This window comes from Rhipicephalus microplus, chromosome 3 (genome assembly GCF_043290135.1).
Source record: "Rhipicephalus microplus isolate Deutch F79 chromosome 3, USDA_Rmic, whole genome shotgun sequence".
In the NCBI taxonomy this organism is placed as follows: Eukaryota; Metazoa; Arthropoda; class Arachnida; order Ixodida; family Ixodidae; genus Rhipicephalus; species Rhipicephalus microplus.
The window spans coordinates 125,418,090-125,442,129 of record NC_134702.1 but is presented as its reverse complement, the minus strand read 5'-3'; the positions used below and the strand labels follow the sequence as shown (position 1 = coordinate 125,442,129).

The following is a 24,040-nucleotide window of genomic DNA, read 5'->3' as shown; positions in this document are numbered from 1 at the left end:
CAGTGCCTGATGTTAATCTAGTGCTAATGTTTTCCTTGAAGCTTTTTCACATATCTTCTTTACAGACAGCAGATCTTGTAAACTGGCTGCAGTCTCTAAATCTAGACTTGAACGACGAGACAAGGCTGGCGAAGGTAAACCCGATTGAAATGATGGTGCGCTGCTCTCTCGACTTGGGAGTCCCAGCTATTGTGTCCTTCGAGCTTCTCGATACCCTGTTCTTCCACGGCAAGAGGGGAATGAAGGTGCGAAATAAAACTTTAAAGTTACAGAGGTTTAGTAAAAGAATTATCACAATGTGTTCGTGCTGCTTCACAAGTTTCTATCAGTGACATAGAATTCTTACGAATAATGCTGCTTTTTTCAATTTTCCTGCATTTTAGAAAATGGGTTTTTTTCATATTTCGAAGAGAGTGGATGCGCGAAGGAATGATTCACCATAAACTAATTCAAGTTGAAATATTGGTTGTTTTTTATTGCTGTACTCTCCAAGATCTCGCGTATGACGATCTTTTCCCCTGCACAAGGCTACTATGTTGTTCAAATAGGAACCCCGTCTTCCAACACGCAAGGTCAAGACCAAATTTTGCTCTCAGTCATTTACCATGTTCCATCTTTGCTCCTGTCCCGCCGCGGTGGTCAAGTGGCTAAGGCAACTGGCTGCTGACCCACAGATCACGGGATTGAATCCCGGCTGCGGTGGTGGCATTTCTGACGGGGGTGGAAATGTTTTAGGCCCATTTGCACAGATTTGGGCGCACGTTAAAGAACCCCAGGTGGCCTAAATTTCCGGAGCCCTCCACTATGGCGCCTCTCATAATCATATGGTGGTTTTGGGGCATTAAACCCCACTTATCAATCTATCAGCTTTGCTCCTTTACCAATTTTTTAACACACCATCCTGGCTGCCCGAATCACGTTCTTCTCATGATAGCGCAGAAAGACATGGGTAAAAGGAAATGACAACGCCATCATCAGACCTGTTCTAATGAGAATTAACAGACAATGATGCCAAGTAATGAACTTGGTATTATTAGGAATGGCAATGAAAATGTGAAAAATAAAAGGGAACTAAAAGATAACTTGCCAGCACTAGGATCCAACCGGCAACCTTCAAATAACGCGTCTTTTACAGTTCATTTCATCATTCATAGCGAGGGTCTTGCTCTGGAAGACTTGTTGTCTTCAGGTAGTATGTGTAAGATTATTGGTAAGCTACCAGCTCGTAATAAGATCACGTGGTACGCCATAACAACGTGCTGAAAGAGTGTCCTACACTCACCGCAATGTCAACAGGGGGTGCTGAATAGAGCTCCTACGCTCACATGCACATAAATACACTATATAAGAAACGGGGAGGTGACTGCCGCCGTGGCTCATTGGTAGAGCATCGGACGCATCACTAGAAGGTCGCAGCTTTGAATACTTCCGGTAGCAAGTTACCTTTTTGTCCACTTTTTTTCCCCAAAAAGGCAATGCAATCCTAACTCACTTCTTTTGGTGTAATCATGTGTTAGGTCTCGTAAGTGTTATGTGTAACAAAAAAGCGAGCCTCTTAACTTTACACTTCTTCCGTTCGTTCAATTTTCTGTCGCATATGCGGCGTTTAATGAAGGACTAGAGTGGTGACGAACTTCTTTTGATCGTCTCCATCCCATGTTTTTCATGTGGCCAGCGTACTTGCTTCCTCTTCCACAAGGAGACATCAGAAATCCTTAGGTGTTGAATATAGTATACTGAAATCAAATTGCCGTAACTTCCGATGGTAACTGCATCCCAAAGCTATCATCCGCAAAATACGCGGACAGCGTATTATTATACGCTTAGGCAGGCATTAATAGCATTAGGCAGGCATATATGTGTGACTCCATTTGCTCTATCTGTTGTGACTGAGCTGCTATTTGCCCTTAATATGAAGTGGGCAGGGTCGGAAGTTGAACAATAGTTAGGAATTCACTCATATATAGTTGTATATTTGTGTCAATTTAGCAAATATTGGACTAAAACTGAACGTTATGGGATACCACTTTGCCTGCACGCATGCTGCGTCCTATAGTGGTCATAACATAACATATGTTATATTACAATTGACCGTCGTAAAACAGTTAAAAAAGCAAGCGTGTTAATTACCTTGTAAGAAGGCACGGTACCAACCATACTGAAACGTAATCACTGTCCAGAGCACGAAAGAATACTCAAGAGCTTTTAGTTCAATTTTTAAGCTTATCAAGCTGACCTTCGTAATTCGCGACTAATTTTAGCAAGGAGGTCACATCAGGCATATGACTCAGTAGTCATTGTGGGTCATAAGATTTCTATGTGGAATTAGACTATAGATTTTGAAAGCCCTCTAAAACACTGCGTTTTAGGTGGAGGTGAAATGGACTCAAAGTTTAATTCTATTTAACTTTAAAGCGCAGGTTTTGTTCTTGAACGCAGTGCATTCCCGAAAGAAAAACTATCGAAGGAAAACCTACCTGGCGAGTCTTAAGCCTGTTACTCTGTAGCGATTCTTTGTGCCTCCTCAGATATACCAAATATTGAGGCATAACATTCCCTGCATTGAATTATGTGGCGTGTCATTTCGTTACTCATTTTCAACAGCCCTTCGCTGGTAGAGTGCCTTCAGAGAGAGCATAACTGATTGACGTTGTGCGTCACTCACAATCGCAAAAGTTGTTTTAGGCCCTCTTCAACACGATGAGTATGGTATATATGTACTTACGTTCTTTAATTATAACCCTTCGTTGTGGCCTAGTAATTATGTCACTTGACTGCTGACTCGAATGCAGCAAGATGGAATCACAGCCACAATGACAGAATCACATTTTTGATGAAAGTGGAACTATTTGAGGACTTTGAGCTTAGAATAAGGTGCACATTAAGCAACCCCAGTTTGTTAAAATTTCCGGATCCCTCCACTAAGGTGTCAGTAGGTCAAATTGCGATTTCGGGACGTTATCCATCGCCAATATGTTTTAATTTATTATAGCAATTTTCCTACAATACATTTTGAACACGTCAACTCAGACACACGTCACACGTCAACTGCACGAAAACACAATATCAAAAAAGCCATGCGTATAGCTATTGATTTGTGCGTTCTAACACCCTAAAACCACCTTATGATTATGAGAGACATCGTAGTGGAGGGCTCCGGAAATTTGGACCACCTGGGGTTCTTCAACGTGCACCCAAATCTGAGCGCATGGGCGTACAACATTTATGGCTTCATCGGAAATGCAGCCACTGCAGCCGCAATTCGATCACGCGAACTGCGGGTTAGTAGCCGACTACCTTAGGCACTAGACCACCACGGTGGGACATGCGTATACATAGGCAACGCAAATGTGCAGATTCGAGTGTCGTCTGAGCATCAAGTCAATAAAGATTACTTCTCCCTCTTGTTTTTTTTTTACAGGTTAAATTTAGCACTCAAGAAGATCAATGGCTAAAAGAGCGGAGCGTGCTGCCAAGTGACGTTAACACGAAATATTACACCTCCCTATTGCGCCGGTACGGTGTCGTAACTCGACGAGCCACTGAGCTTGCGTTGAGCATCGCTGGATACGAAATAGAACGTGAGCCCACACCAAATTTCTCGTTATGGCTGACATAGAAGTGAACTGAACGTGTAAGAGGCATTTGTTGTTATGGTAAACTGTAAACTTACAGCAAAGTTGTTTTGTAAACGAGCGAATGGCCTTTTTTATGCACAAACAATCATAGCACGCATCGTCTTCGTTTTTGATATATGCGGGCGCTGCATTCGCCTCCATATGCAAAGTTAAATTCCTTATGCTTCTCTCTAATCTGTCGTGTATCAAGCCGCTTTGTACAAGTGATAGTCCCTCACAAGTAACTCGTATACGTACAGTTCTATAGGCACTACGCGCACATGATCAGGGCAGTGATGGTGGCGCCTGCAGTGGAATTTCTCCGGGACAGCCTCATCGGTGACGCCACTTGGTCTTCGCAGCCCTGAAAAAGGTTTTAGGTATCCCTTGAGCAGGTTTTCCCATAGCACCCATGTCTACATACCGTACTTCACACCCATAACATGGCACCACTTTTTCAGGACACATGTCTATATGACGGAAATTATAGCAATTTGCGTTGTGGTCTTGCTGCAGATTGCCTATTCGCACACATGCGAGCTGCCTGGCTTCCACCACGCTTTCAGTAAACGCGTCGGCTCCCGTTTCGTGTGCTAGCAGTAGATCTGACGTGGCCCTTCTTTATCGCTTTTTAGTGGTGTTTTTTTTTGTCAACTCTGTTGTAAGATATTGTTATGTAACGTAGGTTGTCGTCCAATTTTTATCTTTCACGCAAAAAGCTTATTTTGCAGGGCTCCTTTCAGTCTTCGGGTTACTCCGCAAGTTTATGGAACAGTCTGTCATTCACAAACTAACCTGCTAATTCGCATCATCAACACATCACCTCAAAGAAGTTATGTGAATGAGGTTGCGTCATCAATTGTAACTGTCACGGTTTAAGGCTGCAGAACTGCGGGCACGTATAGAAACCAGAACGCACGCGCTGCTTGCTTGGACGAAAAAGTGTAGCCGCTCTTGGACCTGAACCTACATAAACTTTAAAGGCTTGATAGCAGGACGCAGGAAGCCAAACACACCACACAGTGAGCCGTACTTGAAGCGGTGCGGATGAACAACGCGTTAGCCGTAACCCTTTCACGCCACATCCTCACTGCGGTACCGGCCTGCCGGAAACTACTGCGCAAATTGTCCGAGAGGGATTATACATACGATGTTGTTGGCAGGCGGTGGTTCTTGGAAAACAATTTGCTGAGGTGCTGTGTGGTGTACATGTATTTGGGGGAGGGGGTGGTGGTTCTTATCTAGAGACACTTGGTAGAAAAGGCGCCTGCTAAAGTCGGTAGCACCGCAGGATGCCATCTCACTCACCTTCTACCACTTGACGTCTTGGTCTTTGCCCCGGAGTGATTACTGCACCCTGCCCTTGGTGACATCAGACTCAAACACGCTGACTTGAGTGGAGCGTCACCAGGTTTCCAGCCCCTTGATGCGTGTTCCAGTTGTAGCCTTCTTGCGCTTGAATGTGACGTCCTTGCTAACGACGACGTTTCTTGTTAACTTTTTGTGTAGTATCCGGAAGTCCTACTTTTGAACTTTGGTTCCACGTCCTGTCAGTAGGAGGGCTCGATTGAAACCATCGACTCCTGGACTATTCCGGTAGATGAGAATGAGGGGATCAGAACCTTTGTCTTGTGGTAAAGGTAGAATCGAAAGCACCATCAGAAGTTTTTTTTTATTGCAATAGCACTTATGTGCTCACCCTGCGCTGGATTTTGCCACCGGCACTGGCGTCGACGTCAACGTCATTCGCCGTATGTGTATACGTATATCTATATAAAAACGATAGAAGGAAAAATAATCCAGAAGACTCCGGCACGCGGAGTCGAACCTCCGGCTTCTAATGTATGAGTACGAGGCATAAACCAGTAAGCCACGAAGGAGGACCTCGTTGAACGTCTAAATGGCAAGCTATTTATAAGTGCACTTTTGTGCTGGCCATGGGAATCTTGAGGAAACTACCATCGTGTTTTCAGCATTACCAGTGAGATGGCGCAATGAGCGCGCATTACCAGATCGTCATATCCCACGCGTAGCTTCCCCCGCCGAGAGGGGATGCTCTCGAGTGTGCTCACTTATCTCGCGGTGGGGACAATCGTAAACCTTGTGCTGTCAGCGAGACGATTCTGTTCAAGCGAGCGCACAATGGCCACTGCACTGGTTGCACAGTCTTCCTTTGCGATAAGGGCGTGTTTTTCAGACACAGCGAAGTAACAATTAGGACGCTTATTCGTGCTCATCTGTTGAGTACGTTTTGTGCGTCATTTGTTCGTGAGAAATGCGGGGCACGTTTCAATCTGGTTGCCATTTTTCGCGTGACCTTTCGATTTGTTACTATCGCGTTCATTGCTTCGTCTTTGCGGCAAAGCTGTGACTTTTTCTTTTTGAAAATCATCGTGTACACGGAAAAACGAAGGTGCCACGAGAATAGCCGCTGACTGCCAAGATTTTTGGAGAAACCAAGAATATGTATATGCCCGAAGGAATAAAAATCGCGTTAGAATTTTAGACACGAGCGGGATGCCTGATAGCTGATCTTTTTTTCCAGCAGATCAGGCTACGGAAGAATGAAAGATCACTCATAATTTTAGTAGATGATAGAGACCTCGAATAACTCTGTGCGTGCCTTCACGATATTGTTTTAGGAGGGTGATGCTGGACAGGCAGGAAATTTACCCATATCTAGCACAAGATGTTACTATACATTGATCTCAATACCACTCTTTAATGAACAGACGTGTTCCTGAAGTGCCTCGTTATTGCAACGCTCAGTATCTCTAAAGTGCGCCCTGCCACATGTACACGGAATTCCGTATATGACTGACGTTGCACACGTCCAGCTAGAAGCTTCTAGAACACGCTAAGTGATCGTTTGTTTTTAAAATTATTATTTCTTTCCCTCAGTGACGCCAAATATTTCACTATTGTTCATACGAGAGAGCTATGAGTGCGCGTGTCTGTTGCAAAAAGTTTTGCTCTCTAAACATTTTTTTTTGTTTATCCAGTTATGAGCATCGCCGAAGCTCAAATCCATCCATACGCCCCCGGAATCTATTGGGCCATCGGTAATTTTGGTGCTTACACAGCACCATACGTCAGTTCAGGTAGGTGAGAGTATGAATCAGATTTTCTATTACATTGCAAAATAAATCTTTAGGTGCCTAATGTACAAAAGTATCCTGCATTTAATGGGCTAAACTTTGAAATAATAGACAGTCCTGTTTATAGTATTTTCACACTAGCAATAGAAGTGGTATTGCATGCTGCTCTCTAGCGCACTTTCCTGATCGCATGCTGCGTGTACTTATCTCCTAGTCCACTCAGATGAAACAAGAGGCATCACCAATAGCAAGCACATGATATGAGTTAGCTGAAAACGTTTATCAGCATACCTAATGGTGATTGTAAAGGCGCACAGGCCCCTTGCAGTACTATGTCATCTGCGATAACTCAAACACGACGAATTGAAGCTTACTGTGGCTGCCTTGACCGTTACTCTAGCTACCTTGGCACTTTCTTTAGTTACCATTACTAGACGATTTCTTCCTTTTGTTATCATCACCAGATCAGTGGGCGAGCTACATTTCGAAGTACACCAAGAACACCTACAGAAGTAGAGATTCTATGATCGTCCAACAGAGCGTCCTCAGCCTTATCGTTCAGCTGCTCAAGGCGAAGTCCGTGGGTGAGAAGGGGCTTCAGTACCTGGTCGCTTGGAGTGTCTTCAGGCAGCTGATGAAATACACAGTGCCAAACTTGCTCGTCGGCAGAAGCACGAAAAGCGCCGCTTGCTACGAGCACGCCAAAAAGGCGATGCGCATAGCTGTCACAAGCCCCTACTATCAAACCGGTGCGTTAACAGTTTTTCTACGGTGTACATTTGAAGAATGTATTGCTGATGTACTAGACTCTTTACAAGAATCGTCGCAGAGACCATATTCATTCTAAGGAGTGTTTGTCGGTGTTCCTAGCATTCTTCAATTATAGCTGTAGAGTGTTCAATCAAACTAGAAGGAATTAATATCTATCTATCTATCTATCTATCTATCTATCTATCTATCTATCTATCTATCTATCTATCTATCTATCTATCTATCTATCTATCTATCTATCTATCTATCTATCTATCTATCTATCTATCTATCTATCTATCTATCTATCTATCTATCTATCTATCTATCTATCAATCTATCTATCAATCTATCTATCTGTCTGTCTGTCTGTCTGTCTGTCTGTCTGCCTGTCTGTCTGTCTATCTATCTATCTATCTACCCACCTATCTAGCTTTTAATCTATCTATCTATCTGTCTGTCTGTCTATCTATCTACCTATCTGTCTATCTATCTATCTGTCTGTCTATCTATCTATACCTATCTCGCTATCTATCTATCTATCTATCTATCTATCTATCTATCTATCTATCTATCTATCTATATATATATATATATATATATATATATATATATATATATATATATATATATATACCTATCTGTCTGTCTGCCTGTCTGTCTGTCTATCTATCTATCTATCTATCTATCTATCTATCTATCTATCTATCTATCTGTCTCTCTGTCTGTGAAGTTCTGTCGTGTTCGTTTAAGTACCCACTACATTGAGCGTGTTCGTGAAATGACAGATGTATTACCAACATGGGTAATGTGTTACGATACTTCAAAAGAGTTGACTGTTGGTCGAGTTGGTGCTTCGAGATAGAAACCCTCGTGAGAGCGCGACTAAACACTACACGCAGCCTGTCCTCGTCTCTCACTTTCTGCGTGTCGTGTTTAGTTGGGCTCTCACGATGGTTTCCATGTGTTACGATATCATTCAAGTCTACGTGAATGTCATGTTCTTCATGACGGGTGATAACGTACTGATTAGAGTTTTCTTTGCTTGCATACCCGAACATGCATGAAGCAGCATAAGCAACATTACTTACATTTTTTGATGTGGGCAGCGTTTTATTGCATTGTAAACAGACTAATAACGTTCTATATCTATATCTAAATGTAGTTTATGGACTGCTGCACAATGCTTTCTACTACTGCTCTTACAATACAACAAATATTTCTATTGTCGTAATGAATACCGGCTTTATTCCACTAACTGTTTTGCATAAGAAGACAGTTTCCGGTGAAATAATTCACTAGCTCTTATCTCTATTTGTAATATCCAATAAAGCTTAAGCAAACTGTCCCTTTTGATAGTATTGCATTGAAGTTGTTTTCCGATCTTAATGTTTGTTCCCTTCGCATGCTTAGACCATGTCCGCGCATAAGGAAACGCTGATGTCGTTTTTTTTATTTTATCGAAGATTCAGCTGAAAAGAACTGGTACCGCATGGTAGCTGCGGACGTTAGCATAGACTGTTTTGAAAACTCTTCGGAAGAATAAGCAGCAAAGAAGATTCTTCTTAATTTGTTTCATCGCTACTTGTAGAAGTTATGTCGATTACCATATTTCTTGTGTGGTATTGGTGCACAGCAGTTTAGGGAGGCCAATTCGTCATATGCTGTTGTCCTGAAATCGTACGCAGTCGTCATCGCTTTTTTTTTTTACTCGGGTGAAATTCTATACAGCATAGCCAGCTCTAGCGTATTTAGCACGCGCTCAACCAAAGCGAAATTTCTTCCCTGTTGGTCTTAGAGCACCTTCTTTATGACATTGGTTGTACCGAAAGTACGATTACCAGTGAGCTACAGATTCGAGCGAAGGTGCTAAGTGAATCCGACAACCGTGTGGCGAAGAGTCAAACCCACTCTCTCAAGACCACCCGTACGCCATTTGCTACGTCGCTCGGTGTTTCCTTGGCCACCGTAAGGGATGCAAGAGTGATTCCTGCTCCCGCCAAGTGCGAATTTTGAGCAGTAAATTATTTTATATGCGGAATCTCCTTTTTCATAGGCAAATTGCTGAGGTTTGTGGTCAGGAGTGCGTGTCCAGTCAGCCATAGGTTCATTGGTTTCTTGTGCTTGAAAAAAAAAAAAAGAGGAAAGCAGTTTACATGCTAATTTACTTACGTACAGAATTTATTTAGTTATTTGTTTATATGTTTATTTATTTTCTTATTACCTGGAGTAGAAAGCACTGAAGAAGACAGTGAATTTGAATAAAAGGCCATACTTCTCGACTGCACGAAGCAGTGTAGTTTTGAGTTTTACAACGCAGACAAGACCAAAAACTGAAACAAACATAGGAGACAGAACTTTCGCTGTTGCGTTTGTATTTACTTTGTGTCGTGTTTTTTTTTGCACCTTTAGCTAAAGAAATGCGCCACTGGATTGCCTAAAGAACTATTCTTCGAAGTGTAGCAGTATAGCTGTTGGGTAAAGGAAGTAAAGCAATCATGTACAGCGTCTCCGAGAAATGAAATATGTCTTCTTGTTTTGCGATGACAAATAATGCTTCACTGAAAGTTTTGTCGTGAGTTGCATTTGTCACATGTGAGCAAAGCTCGTTTTTGTGTGCAGATGATCAGGCACAAGGAAACGACAGGATTTTAACCAACAAAAAACTTCGACAAAAATTTATTACACCTGATAATAAATTGCTTAAACCTTACGTTTAAATGTAAGCACTGCGATAATTTTATTGGTTTCCATGTTCCCTGCTACGCAGTGGTCCCACGGAAGTCGCTCGAAGATGTGAAAACAATGCTGCTTAATATTCGCAATGCGTACGCCGAGACGTTCGAGAATTCAAGTTGGGTTGAAGGACAAGATCGCTTTATTGCTCTCCAGAAGCTCTTCAAAATGCGATCATACGTAGGAAGTCCTGAACGATACCTGGATCCCGCATACGTGGAACAACTCTACAGTCAGTATTTTTATTTTTGCATGCTCCACACGCTTACGCAGCAATTTCGCGAAATTGTGGCCGTTATTTGAAATATATCTATATATATATATGTATATATATATATATATATATATATATATATATATATATATAGATCTCTTCTCTCTCTCTTTATATATATTGTTGTGCCACAGACATGTTCCTCGATCGGGAGCAAGTCTCACAAGATCTAGCCCTGTTTCGACGAACTGTCTCCCCCCCCCCCTCCCAGCGCCGCCTTCTGTGCAGGAGAACCGTGCAGTCCGGGGATAACGTCGTTTCCTCCGCCGAACCACTTTGCAGTTCCGGGTAGGGCTACGTCTCCCCCTCCGAGCCCGAGAACTGGTCGGAAAGAATGGACCAAAGACGCTATTTAAGGCCGAGCCGGCCCCATGTTAGTAGATTTTGCCCCAGCCGACGTTGTCGTGCTGGCCGGCCCTGTAAAACGACAACCTGCTACAGTAAACGCTACTTTTGTTGCTGTTTTCTAAACGGATTGCCTCCCTGTTTCACCTTCGGGCTAAGGCTTCATCGAAGTCCGCTCGACGGCTCGCCGCTCGTCGCCACCGCTACCATTGCGACAGAGCAAAATTCCTAACAATATATATATATATATATATATATATATATATATATATATATATATATATATATATATATATATATATATATATATATATCTGTGTTCGTTTAAACGGCAAGCTATTTATATCTACAACTTACCGCTGCTCAGTCAGGATCATCTCGAAGAGAATTGTGTTTTCAGCATTAGCAGCAAGATGGTACAATGAGCACGCGTTGTCTCCCGCTCACCTACGCTTACTTCTCCCGGCTTTGAGAAGGATAGCCCTTATCTCGCAGTGTCAAGGAGGGGAGGATGGTGCGCCTTGGTTTAACGTGACTTTGACATTTGTAACTATCGCTGAAACAATACGCGATAAACGCTCAACAACCTGTGTTAAGAACATGTTTTCCTTTTTTGTTATTACGATTTCTATATAGAGAGATCACCCGTGTTTTTTTTTAGCTGCCCATGCTGATAAGAGACCCTTGAGTAGGGCTATTCTGTAAAAGATTACGCCTATTATTCTAACTCTCCTTTCACTTCTTTTCCGAAACAAATTTCGCGCAACACATAACAGAATGAAAGTACTATCACTGTGTGAGAATTGGTGAAATAGCGAGGCTTTGTTTTTGTACCTACAGAATCGTTCCCAAATGTACCACTGAACCGCCTTTTCCCATCATGGATTAAGGCTATGTCCCTTTCTTGCCATCAAAAATGGGCCGACCGGACAACGCATATATTTGACGAGACGGACGTGAAAGCACATTACCAACCTGACTTTAACCTAATTGTCATACCAACTGCCATTATTACACGCCCATTGTATTACCTTGAAGCTCCACAGGCGCTTAATTATGGTGGCCTCGGAATGGTAAGTTCTTTCACACTGTGTCCAAAGGATCTCGAGAAGTGCATACAAAAACCTATCATCACAGCCGAAGAATCTCTATGAAAAACAGATTCTAAAGAAAGCAACAATGCAGGAACCATGTACTACCGGTGTGCTGCATACCTATTATGCAAGTATAAGCGAGTATTTCATTTCTGACGCATATTGGGAGCTATGTGAAGAAATGCTTCTCGTAGCAAGTTATACGTGTTTGATGCAGCTGTTAATTATTACTGAAGTTTCTTGGGCATGTATGCTAGAAGTAACACGTATACCAGTTAGGAGCGTTCACTGCACGTGTGCTCATTCCTCTGTTAAAGAATCAAGCCCGCGGAAGGCCCTACTTCCTCGTGAATAAGCTGCAACGCTCACCATAAAGCAACACATGCAATTCCTTCTCTGGGAGCTAGACGGCTTCAAGAAAAAAACGAACAAATGTGGCTGACACGTCTGTACAGAAATCAGTATACAACACAAAAGTGATACGTGTTTACATGCGGCAGTAAAGTTTCAACACGAGTTTTCTAATCTACGCGGCTCACGATCGGTTTTAACAGCTGAGTGTTTTATGCCGCTCTCCACCATGGCTCCTCTGACATAGCTTCGTCACGGAAGTGACGTTGATTGATAAATTGAAAACAAAACAGAAGGCAAGCATCTGCTGCGCGAAATCGCACCAGCAACCTCTCGTTTCCCAGCACGCGACGCTAAGCACTCCACCAAAGAGCGTACCTCGCACGGAATGATAACGGCAAGCCATTTATAAACACTATACCCTGTTAGGCAGGGCTCACAGCTTCTATGAAGAAATGCGTTTTCGTTATCAGTGACGAGATGGTCTGACCAACTCGGGTGGGGAGCTCAGGAAGGCCTTCGCCTACACGAAACACAGCCTCCACGGAGCGTGGCCTCTCCAGCGCGCACGCTTAGCAACCTCGTAGTTATGGAAAGGACGAAGGTCACCTCGTATGCTGCGCCAACTCGTTTACGAAAGGAGCGCGCTGCTAAACGACGACGCAGGAAAAATTCTGACAGTTTGCTTATGTCTTGTGTACACTTGTGCACTCGTTTCACGCCTCTTTTTTTCCAGTATGGAGCTGAGACAGCCGTTACTCCGCGCTGGTCCTGTTTTTCCAATTTCGTGCGTGCTTTGTGCTTGATATGCGCGCTGCAAGTTTCGAGCTGCTTGCCGTTCCTAACAGAACTTTGCGATTTGTTGCTGTTGCTGGAACCTGCCTAATAAACGCTTAACTACCTCTGCAAAGAAAGGTTTAACTTTCGTGTTAGACCGACTTATATATATAAGGGGACCAGCCACTTCGTTCCCTAGGAGTCAATCCCAACAGCTTTAGGCATAAAAAACTCCGGCAAAGCTGTTTCCAAAATACATCCTTTGCTATCACTATGTCCGGCCCTCTGAACTTTATTTCAGTGAAAGATTTCTGTTCTTTCAGATAGTGGGCCATGAAATTATGCACGCATATGACGCCAAAGGAAGAAGCTTTGACGACGAGGGAGGACATCGACAATGGGCATCCCGCAGGTTCATGGAAAAATACAGGAAGAGGACGCTTTGTCTCAGAAGAACGTACAAACTTGCCGTAAGTACAGGCGTTGGATATGCCTGACCAATCTTGCAGCAAATAGAGGAGTTTTTGAGGTGGCTGCTCCCCATGAATACTTCGAGAGAATTGAGCAAAAAGTACGATTTTTATGCTTAGAAGCAATTTCGTCATTAGAAACAATAGAGACAGTTTTTTAACATTGTGTGCTTTCTTCTCGTAAATCATACTGCTGGAAAATCTTGTGTAATGAGAAGAATTTCAAGTTACAATAACTTGATTTGCAAGTATCATGAAAATTGTTCGCGTGAAACACTCTTACGTAATTGCGATTGAAGCATTCAGCTAATTTTGAATAAGCAAATTCGACCATCAAGTGCCCCCGTGATTAATACAAAATACTTTTCTTCTTGTTCACCATATCAATGCGTATTTCTAAAAATGATTGTAATCGGTTCTTTTATTCAACAATATAAGAAGGACGACATTGAAGATACCTTTAAATAGAGCGTCTGCCTAATGGTCAATATATTAGGTGCACAAACCAGACAGACAAGAGAGGTCACGCATTTCTGTGTCAGTCAAGCTATGGCTGATGGTTCACGAACACATCAAAGGAACATCAAAAAATAGCTGGCGCCACAGCTTGTTCATAGGAGGTTAATCTGAAAAGTATTTCGTTATTTCTGTGTTAGTAGGGAACAAAAATGGAACGGTTGAAAATACACATGCTACCTGTAATTTTGTACAGTGCACGGACACGAACAAGCCTTTCGGTAATAGCGACTGTACTGCCCCTTGGCGTTGCGTCACATGTAAACATACAGCCTCACGCTTCTTAGGAGAAAAGCTCGTTGGGGCCACACTCCACTCTCGCCGTTGAAGTTCCGAGCGCAGGGGAAAACAACAAATGCACGCTGGCAGCGAGCGCAGGACGGGGCGGAAGACGCCTTCTCGCTGCAGCGCGCGGGCTGCGCTTGCCCCACACTCACTCGCTCAGCCGTTCCCGCCAACAAGCGCTGCAAACATTCTCCCTACGCACTTCCCACCCTACGCCTTCCTCAAAGCCAGAAAGGACGCTTAGTCATATGCTTCCCAATTTAAGAATTTTCGCTTATCGACTGTACTCATACACGAAAGCGTCCGTTTTAAAGACAATAGTCTTTCTTGGGGACCTTCAATGGAAAAATTTTGGTGTGTTTATCTGTCTGCCTCTTTGTCTGTCTGTCTGTACATTTGTCTGTCCGCCCTTAACGATATCTCGAACGGCACCAAACGGCTGACCACATCCGCAGCGCCCCCCCCCCCCAAATATTTCTCAAGACTTAGCGTTCATAGTTGTGCGATTGTCAAGTAAAAACCAATTATTGCGCATATCTGAGGCGCCATAACCACACGTTGATGTTTTGTATTTCTGCATTAATGCTAAAAGAGGCACACACAAGTAACTCTAAGGACTGTAGCGTTTATTGCACTGCGCTGACACTGCTTTGCTACGACGACACCGTGGCGGAACCTGCCCGTTGCTTTGCGTTCCACACCTTACCACCTCCGAGACTGGCGCACAACTTTCTTCGCGGGTGCGCACGCCTTCGTTTTCGAAGATAACTGCCAGATGGCGCTCGTGTCTAACGTGCCTCGATGCGCTCGTTCGCCGCCGCTACACGCTCGAGGCACTCTGAGGCAGCGCCTCCAGAATACCATTCACCGATTTTCTTGCGCAGAACATCAAATAAGTGTTTTCTTCACTCTCTTCAAACGCAAGACTATCGTCTTTCGACGCAATTTGCAGTGTAACATGCAGATTTCGAACAAAGGTTTTTATCAAGATTTCTCAGATCCTATTATTTACTTACACAAGTAATACAATATCGCACGATATTTATTCCTCTATTGTACTTTTTGACCACCCTAACAATCACTTACACCATCATTTATTGTCCTTGTACTGAGCGTTATTGAAACAGAACACCGCCAGCTAATGCAATGTATGTGATAACCGATGACGGACTGAGAGGTTGTTTTCAAGTGCAGATTTTTATCCATAAGAAAAATACTTATGAGTGCGAAGCGCGAGCGTGTGCACGAGCTGGAGATGCTGGACTGCTCGAGAATTTGTGTCCGTACTGGCTGTCTGCCTATTACCTGACGTTGCTATTAAACTCCCTTGCAAAGTGTTGGAGGTGCTGGGTACGCAAATCTGGAACTTTGAAGCCGGAAGCTGCCCACTGTATCAGCAATGCCTGATCAGACAACCGAGCAAGGCGCCACCCAGGAAAGCACGGCCCTATCTGAACTGGTCATCGTGCCTACCACCCTGCACCAACGGGATCACCCCTTCTTTAGCGGCACTGAGGACAAAGATGTGGAAGACTGGTTGCATCTGTTTGAAAATGTGAGTGCTGCCAACAAGTGGGACGACCCCTCGAAATTGGAGTATGTCCTATTTTATCTCAAAGACGTCGCCTGCCTGTGGTTCACAAACCACTGTGCTGAGTTTACCACTTGGGCTGCTTTCAAGACCACCCTGGCAGCTGGGTTTGATCGGCCCGCAGTACGCAAGCTGCGTGCTTAACAGCGCCTACGCGGACGTGCATAAAGGCAGGGCGAAAGCTTCACACACTAAATTGAGGATGTTATGAATTTATGCCGGCTATTTGACCCTGCATGACCGAACAAGACAAGATCAGGCATACCTTGAAAGGCATAGACGATGATGCCTTTCAAATGTTGCTGGCGAAGGGCTGAAGTACCGTATCCGAACTTGTCACCTTGTGCCAGATCTTGTAAGAGATTTGCAAACAACGTGCATCAGTTCCGAGGTCGAAGGCAGCAGACGACTCTCTCACTGCCCTGGCCGTCGGTGGCGACAGCACATTGCTGGAGCAGATAAAAGAATATGTACGCGAAGAGGTCGCTCGACAGCTTTCGTGTCTCTCGTATCTGCCAACCACCGAAGCACCGACGAACCGCCTAACGCCGACCATCAGGCAGGCTATTCAGGAGCAGTTCTCCGAGACGTTCCCATTACCTACGTCTCCCTCTCCACCAACACCTGTTGCCGCGCCACTGACTTATGCGGCCGTCGCGGCAATGCCTCCATCTCGTCTGCCATTGTATACGCCACAACCTGTGCCACCGTTCACCGCGCCGTTTCCAACAACACAGCAGCATGCTGGAAATCCTTGGCACTCTGCTGACAACCGGCCCATGTGTTACTTTCACTGAATTATAAGCCACGTTGCACGTCTGTGTCGTCGGCGCTTCGCAGTTAACGCACCAAGATACCCTGACTATTCGTTTCGGCCTCCATACCGCGCACCGCACGTGCCACCTGAAGTTCACGAACATCACGCACAAGCTGCTTCCAGCACTCGAACCGCCACTTCTCGACGTTCTACTTCCCGCTCGCCTTCTTCTTCAACAAGTCGTCATTCTGTATCGCCTATGCGTCGACGACCCACCTCTATTGAGACGGAAAACGCACTGCCGCAGCTCCGGAGGCACGAGCTGCGTCGTAGTCTAATCGTTAAGTCATCGCCTGTCTCTCACCAATCTTATTGATGTAATCGTCGAATATGTACGAACACTTGCACTCATCGATACCGGTGCCGCGATATCTGTGATAAGTCAAAGGCTCTGCCGCTCCTTTTGTAAAGTGACGATGCTTTCTCCCGTGGTTTCTCTTAACACTGCGAGCGCCCAACAAATTTAGCCCGTCGCGGCATGTACAGCAAAAGTGGTCACTCGAGACGTGTTGTACACCATTGAATTTCACGTGTTGGCTTTGTGTTCCCACGACGTCATACTAGGATGGGATTTCTTATCACGTTATCACGCCATCGTGGACTGTGCTCGGGCCGAAGTGGGGCTGTTACCGTTTTCTTATGCGCCTTCTGTTGATGCGGCCATATCTGGTGTGGCTAACTTTGTCGTCGTGGTAGACATTGACCTTCCTTCTTTCACCGCCCAGTTTGTCCCTGCCTACTGTGCTTCACTTTCTGATGCTACCATCCTATTCACGTCATCTGACATCTTCGATAGCCGCCACCACACATCGCTGCCATTCGCCGTTCTTGCGCTTTGTCAAGATACTACCGTAATATTAATTTCCAATCCTAACTCGTGCCCCTCAGTGTGAGCCTCAACGAGACGCTCGGCCACATTCAGCCAATTGATGAAGGTACTATCATGCTTGCCGATTTCTTTGACACCAAGCAGAATATGGAGCTGCATGCATTGCTTCCTCACCTTGCCTCGGACAGCCTGTCTTCCGATGCATTTCACCGTTCTATTGACTGCCATCTAGCCCCGGCTCAACGAGAGCAGCTTGTTACCCTGTTGCACGAATTCAGGCGTTCGTTTGACTTTCCCCAAAGTGGTGCTAGGAAGGACGAACACCGTTATGCAGACAATTGACACAGGGAAGAGTACTCCTTTGCGCCAGCACCCCTATCGTGTGGCACCGGCGGAGCGTCGCGTAATAGCAGAACAAGTAGACGACATGCTACAGCGTGGAGTCATCAAGCCTTCTTGTAGTCCTTGGTCTTCAACAATTCTACTCGTAAAAAAAATATGGTTTGATCCGGTTCTGTGTAGACTACAGGTGCCTAAACAACAATTCAAGGAAAGATGTTCACCCACTTTCTCGCGTAGACGACGCTCTCGATTGTCTCCAAGGTGCAGAATTTATTTCCTCGCTTGACCTTCGCTCAGGTTATTCGCAGGTCCCAATGGCCTATTCTGATCGTTCGAAAATGGCCTTCGTCACAGCAGATGGCCTATATGAATTTACCGTAATGCCATTCGGACTCTGCAATGCGCCCGCCACATTCGAGCGAATGATGGACCGCATTTTGCGCGGTCTCAAATGGAACATATGGTTGTGCTATCTGATGACGTTGTGGTCTTTTCATCCTATTTCACTTCTTATCTCACACGTGTGCGTAAGATACTACAGCGCCTTACCACCGCCAGACTTCAGCTTAACCTGAAGAAGTGTCACTTCGGGGCTAAACAACTGACCATACTTGGCCATGTCGTTTCGAAAGCCGGCATCCTTCCCGACCTTGACAAGCTTCGTGCTGTTGCTGAGTTTCCTAAGCAGACTACAGTTAAGGAACTACGAAGCCTTGTGGGCCTGTGCTACTATTTTCGTCGGTTTTTCCGGAACTTTGCGTCCATCCTCGCTACACTTACCAAACTCCTTGCTGGCCCCGCAGATCTTTTGAATTGAACAGCAGCCTGTGACGAATTCTTTGCAACACTGCGCCAAATCGTTACTTCACCACCCGTACTGCGCCCTTACGACCCTACTACGCCGACCGAAGTACGCACGAATGCGAGTGGCGTCGGCCTTGGTGCAGTACTCGTGCAACGCTTACCAGTTTTTATGGAGTATGTAATCAACTATGCTAGCCGCGCCCTCACTAAGGCAGAAGCCAACTATTCTGTTACGGAAAAAGAGTTCCTCGCGATGGTGTGGGCGAGAAAAAGTTTTGCCCCTATTTGTACGGCCAAACTTTAGATGTGGTAACTGACCATCACGCGCTCTGTTGGTTGGCTTTACTGAAAGATCCTTTTGGTCTTCTTGGACATTGGGCACTAAAACTCCAGGAATTCGACATAAGCGTAGTCTACTGATCGGGGTAAAAGCACTCTGACGCAGATGCGCTTTCACAACCACCCGTGAATTCTGATGATACGGAAATATCAGCCCTTTACCTTCCCCTCTCTGCCGTCAGCGTCACAGACATGTCATCCGAACAGCGGAAGGACCCCTGAATTGTCTCGCTCTTGAATATGCTTTCTGACGCATCAACTTCCGGTTACCCGCGTGCTCTTCGCTGCCAAGCGACGCGTTTTGCCATACGAAATGTTCTGCTATACCGTCGCAACTATCAAGTGGCGGGTCGTAAATGGCTGCTAGTCATACCCAGGCGTATGTGGTCTGATAAGTGCAAATATTTTCATGCTGAACCGCAACACGCACACGCCGGTGTGCTAAAGACGTATGAGTGGATTTACCAACGATATTACTGGTGGGGTATGTACACGTTTGTACGGAAACACATTCGCTTATGTTCCTTCTGTCTGCAGCGCAAGACATTTTCTCAGTCAGCCGGTCAACTGCAATCTTTACCATGACCTGCACGCCCATTTGACCATGGTGGGATTGACCTATACGGCCCACTACCGTGCTCTGTTGGTGGTAATCGATGGGTGATTGTGGCTGCCGACCATCTGACAAGGTACGCCGAAACAGCAGCGCTACCTTCGGCTGGTGCTCGTGACGTTGCAACCTTCATCCTGCATCGGTTCGTTCTTCGTCATGGTACACCACAGGAGCTCCAGAGTGACAGAGGTCACGTGTTTTTGTCCGAATATCTGCAGCAGTTCCTACATCCATGCTGTTCGGTACACCGCACATCAACAGCCTACCACCCGCGAACAAACGGCCTCACGGAACGTTTCAATAGAACCTTTGCAGACATGCTCACTATGTGTATTGATTCCAACCACTTCAATTGGGATGTCGTTCTTCCTGTCGTGACGTACGCTTACAATACGGCGATTCATTCAACAACAGGCTTTCCTTCATTTTTTTATATAGTCGTGACTCATGCAGCACACTCGACACAATTCTGTCATACAAACCTGATGCCTCCGAGTTCAGCCCAGCTTCATAAATGGCCGAACATGCCGAAGAGTGTCGTCAGCTTGCACGGTCCTTCACAGCTGATAATCAAGGCCTCCAAAAAGATCGCTACGACCATGATCTTGTTCAGGACACTTTCCCGTTAGTTCTCTCGTGTGGCTCCGACTGCCTTTGCACTCTCGTGGACCGACTCTCAAGTTTGCACCGAAGTATACGGGCCCTTACCGCGTCATACAGCACCATTCTTCTGTCACCTATGTGATTGAACTGCTCAAGCCGTCCACGGACCAACGCCGCCTTGGTCTTGAGACAGTCCACATCAGTCGCCTCAAGCCCTGCGACGACCCTTTTGTTCTCTTGTCACCTTTAGTCGCCAGGATGACTCGTCTTCATCACGAGGTATTGTAGTGGGGAATTCGCTAGGCAATGACAAGTGGGACCATCTCTGAGTGCGAAGCGCGAGCGGGTGCGCGAGCTATAGACGCTGGACTGCTCGAGCATTTGTGTCCGTACGGGCTGTCAGCCTACTACCTGGCGTCGTTATTACACTCTCTTGCAATATAAAAAAGTAAATATTATATTTGCATGTCAATGATCACTGTTTTAGCAGGGCTCATATATTCGCTTTCTTGTAGTCGCACTCAAATACAGTATTTTTTAATAAGTGCCTATAGTATTTTGAATTACAACTCATTTACCGGTGGCAAAGCAACATTATAGATTATTTGCAGTTTCGCAGGATAATGCTATTTATCGTATTACTTCAATTTTTTAGCAGAAAGAACTGTAAAGCTCAATCAATCTAAGTTGAGATACCTCGGTCCAGAATCTACAGAGAACAGAAGGTTGTTATTTCTCCTTGTTTCTTGTACGCAGCATATTCCAGCAAGAGAAGCTGTTGCAACTTACAATTTACAAAATAACGCACTACTGTTGCACGAGTGAAAGTGATACATCCTTACAGAAAATTGCCTGTATAATGAAAGACAGTGTAAAGTTCTGCAGAATCTTTTGCGGAGTAGGTCAGATGTGCGCAAGCTCTACTCATCGAGCGAAGTGTGACAGAGCGAGCATTACAACTCAAAATCATGTCGTTGTTACGGGTTAGTTGATGACCTGTTTATGCTTTTGAAGAATACAGCTTGCAAGGGGTACGCCTTTTTTGTTGCATTTTGTTGCATATCTACAGGGGAATCATATAAATGTCCCCACGCGGTTCGCCAAAATTGTATGAACCAATATTAACGCGCCTATAGAATTTATGCACTTAAGACCACCCTAAGATGCACAGTTTCCATACGTTTTGTCTTTATCGTGTTAAGATTTGTCAATATCCAATACCAAGAAATCTTTATAGGAATTTCACTAGTGTTAGAGAGATACTGTTTTGCCTTTCAAGTACAATACAATGAAGCAGCGTACTGTAGCGTGGCTGGTTTTGATGACTTTTGAAACGTGTGCGTAACGCGCGCAATTTAAATTCTGACTATTCGCAGTTGCGGCGAAGAGCTCGCCGGGACGAGGTAGATGACTTCACCGAATCCGAGATTTTGGCTGATCATGTGGGTGTCAAGACAGCATACAAGGCGTTCTCTTCTTTGCCAATTATGCAGCGTACGCAAACGTTGAAAGGTCTCAACGTATCGGCGGAACGCCTGTTCTTCATATCTCAGTGCATGAAGATGTGCGCAGAGTATAGCTTTCAAGAGGGCCGCCACGCACCTAAACGGCTGCGGTGTATCGTGCCACTTATGAACATGCAAGAGTTCACAAATGCGTTTGGTTGCAGCGGTGGACAGTTGATGAATCCAAGGAAGAAGTGTGACTTCTGGTCGTAACAAGACCGAGGTCAAGCGCAGTGTTCGGGTCTTACTGTGGTGTACGCTGAACTCCGAAGTTTAAATAGCGTACTTCATTGTCAACATTTCATTGATTGTATATATAGGGAAGTATTATTCCATGGCCCCATTTTCATTTTGCCTGCCCGCTCCCTATTTTCTCGACTGGGGTATAAAAGCGAGACAGCGCACAGTCACGCGTTTCGCTTATCTCGTATCTCTCATGTAACACCGAGATTCTTGCGTAAAGATCTGTACCGTTTTCTCAAAAATATACGTAATTCAATACGTTACCAGCCCCTCTTCCTCTTTCAGGTGTCCCTTATTTATTTTTCTATGCAGTTGTTTTTCTTTTACTCTAGTCTTTGTTTTTCATGTGTTGCATAAAAAATATTGTTCTTTACAAAAGCTCCCGCATTGGCGTTTAGCTTCCAATTTTCAACTATTTACCTACAAATACAATGTTTCTATTATCCATAGGACCTGTGATATATATTAGGGTGTTTGTTATCAAAAGTTCACATTTCTATAGTACACATACCATGCGTGCTTGGTGACAGGAGTCGTTGAAACAAAAATTACGGCTTCAACAATTTATATTATTCGCAAAATGGGTCTTTGTTACGTAATATTTTTTATGAAACCTTCTTTGAACAACTTGTCTTCTCTGCTAGGAACTAGTGAAAATGAATAATGATAATAAAAAACTCAATGCAGACAAAGTTTCGCAGCAGTATCTGCATTTTACGAACAGCATAAATTTGGATAAATCTGCCAGTCGCACAAAAAGTTTGTGGACTCTTGAGCTTCGCCTTGAAGTGAATACAGATCAACACCCGTGGCTGGATTCGGTTCTAGATACATAACTCAATCATGCCGTAAAGATACGATTTGTGCGTAACGTTGGCTTTTTCAAATTAAAAGGCGTACTGCAAGTACAGCTGCGCAGCGCCCACTAACGCAGATTTTTTTCTTTGCAAAGCACGAAAATGCTGACAGGGCTTCAGTAAGGTAACACGGACTCACTGTGTTTCCAGATAATAATGATCACTTATTTCTGACGTGTTCATGACGAGTTGACCTTGAAACGCCCACTCGTTGTGCGATTCAAATGTTTTGACTCTAGCTATGTTACGATTCTGCTAAAAAAACTTACATGCGTTAAACTGACTCATCTCACTACAGCCTATACATATACGTGTTTTCATAAGTTCTTTAACTTTTTGAAGGAGTGGCGCAGCTTTATGGTGGAGCAGTTGCCTGTTACGCCGAAGGCTTTGTTTACTATTCACTAAAAGCAAGTGTTTGTTCTCGAAATTTCAATCTCAGACAAGGCTGAAATGTCGCTCACAACTAAATAAGACGACACCGAAATTTCCCTGAAATGGGTTTCGAGACACAATAGCATTAAATAAGGCTACAATCTCATTGGCGGTGGCATTGGTTCAGGGGAAAGGCAACTTTTATCTCTGCAGTTTAGGCTTATTCTGTCTCTCTTTAAGGGTAGTTTAGGCAGTGTTCTCAATCAATGTAAAATTTATTTTCCGAAGAAATTTTGTGCTGATCAACAAGAAAACCGTCCATTCATCCTCACTTTCTATTGGGTAAAGCGAATCACTCTAAAATATAATGTCTTTAACTCAATAAATTTTTGTTCGCGCTTTGGGGTTTCTAACAGTATACTCTAACGCTGAGACACCATGTGTCTTTTGAACTGAGATCTGCACATGATCACAGTCAACTGGGAACATCGCTGTAGAGTAACACTTCGCATGCAACTTTTCCACTCCATCACAAATACGTATCGCAATCACAACAAAGAGCTGGTAGATCCAGTCCACGGGGAAGCTCTCTCTACTTTGCGAAAATCCGTCGATCCTACCCGAATACGCAAGTGCCTAGCGTATGCTGAGAACGTGTCCTACTTCTTGACTGACGTAACGACGTGGTGTTCGAAAGTCCGTTCACTCTGACTGTACCCGTAAAAGCTAGTTGCACATAGAAGCCAGCTAGGGGTGGTGCATCACAGCGCCAACTTTTTTTTATCCCTGATAGTTATGATTGCAGCAAT

General features: G+C 44.5%; 1 protein-coding gene across 1 annotated transcript; it reads left to right on the top strand.

The window, feature by feature from the left end:
• The first annotated feature begins 6,625 nt into the window (after positions 1–6,625).
• Positions 6,626–22,578, top strand: LOC142803333 (endothelin-converting enzyme 2-like). The gene is made up of 5 exons (XM_075888451.1): positions 6,626–6,718; positions 7,180–7,464; positions 10,236–10,433; positions 13,366–13,512; positions 21,628–22,578. The coding sequence occupies exons 2-4, from the start codon at positions 7,239–7,241 to the stop codon at positions 13,377–13,379; spliced, it is 438 nt and encodes a 145-aa protein (XP_075744566.1). The 5' UTR covers positions 6,626–6,718; positions 7,180–7,238; the 3' UTR covers positions 13,380–13,512; positions 21,628–22,578.
• Positions 22,579–24,040: the final 1,462 nt, after the last annotated feature.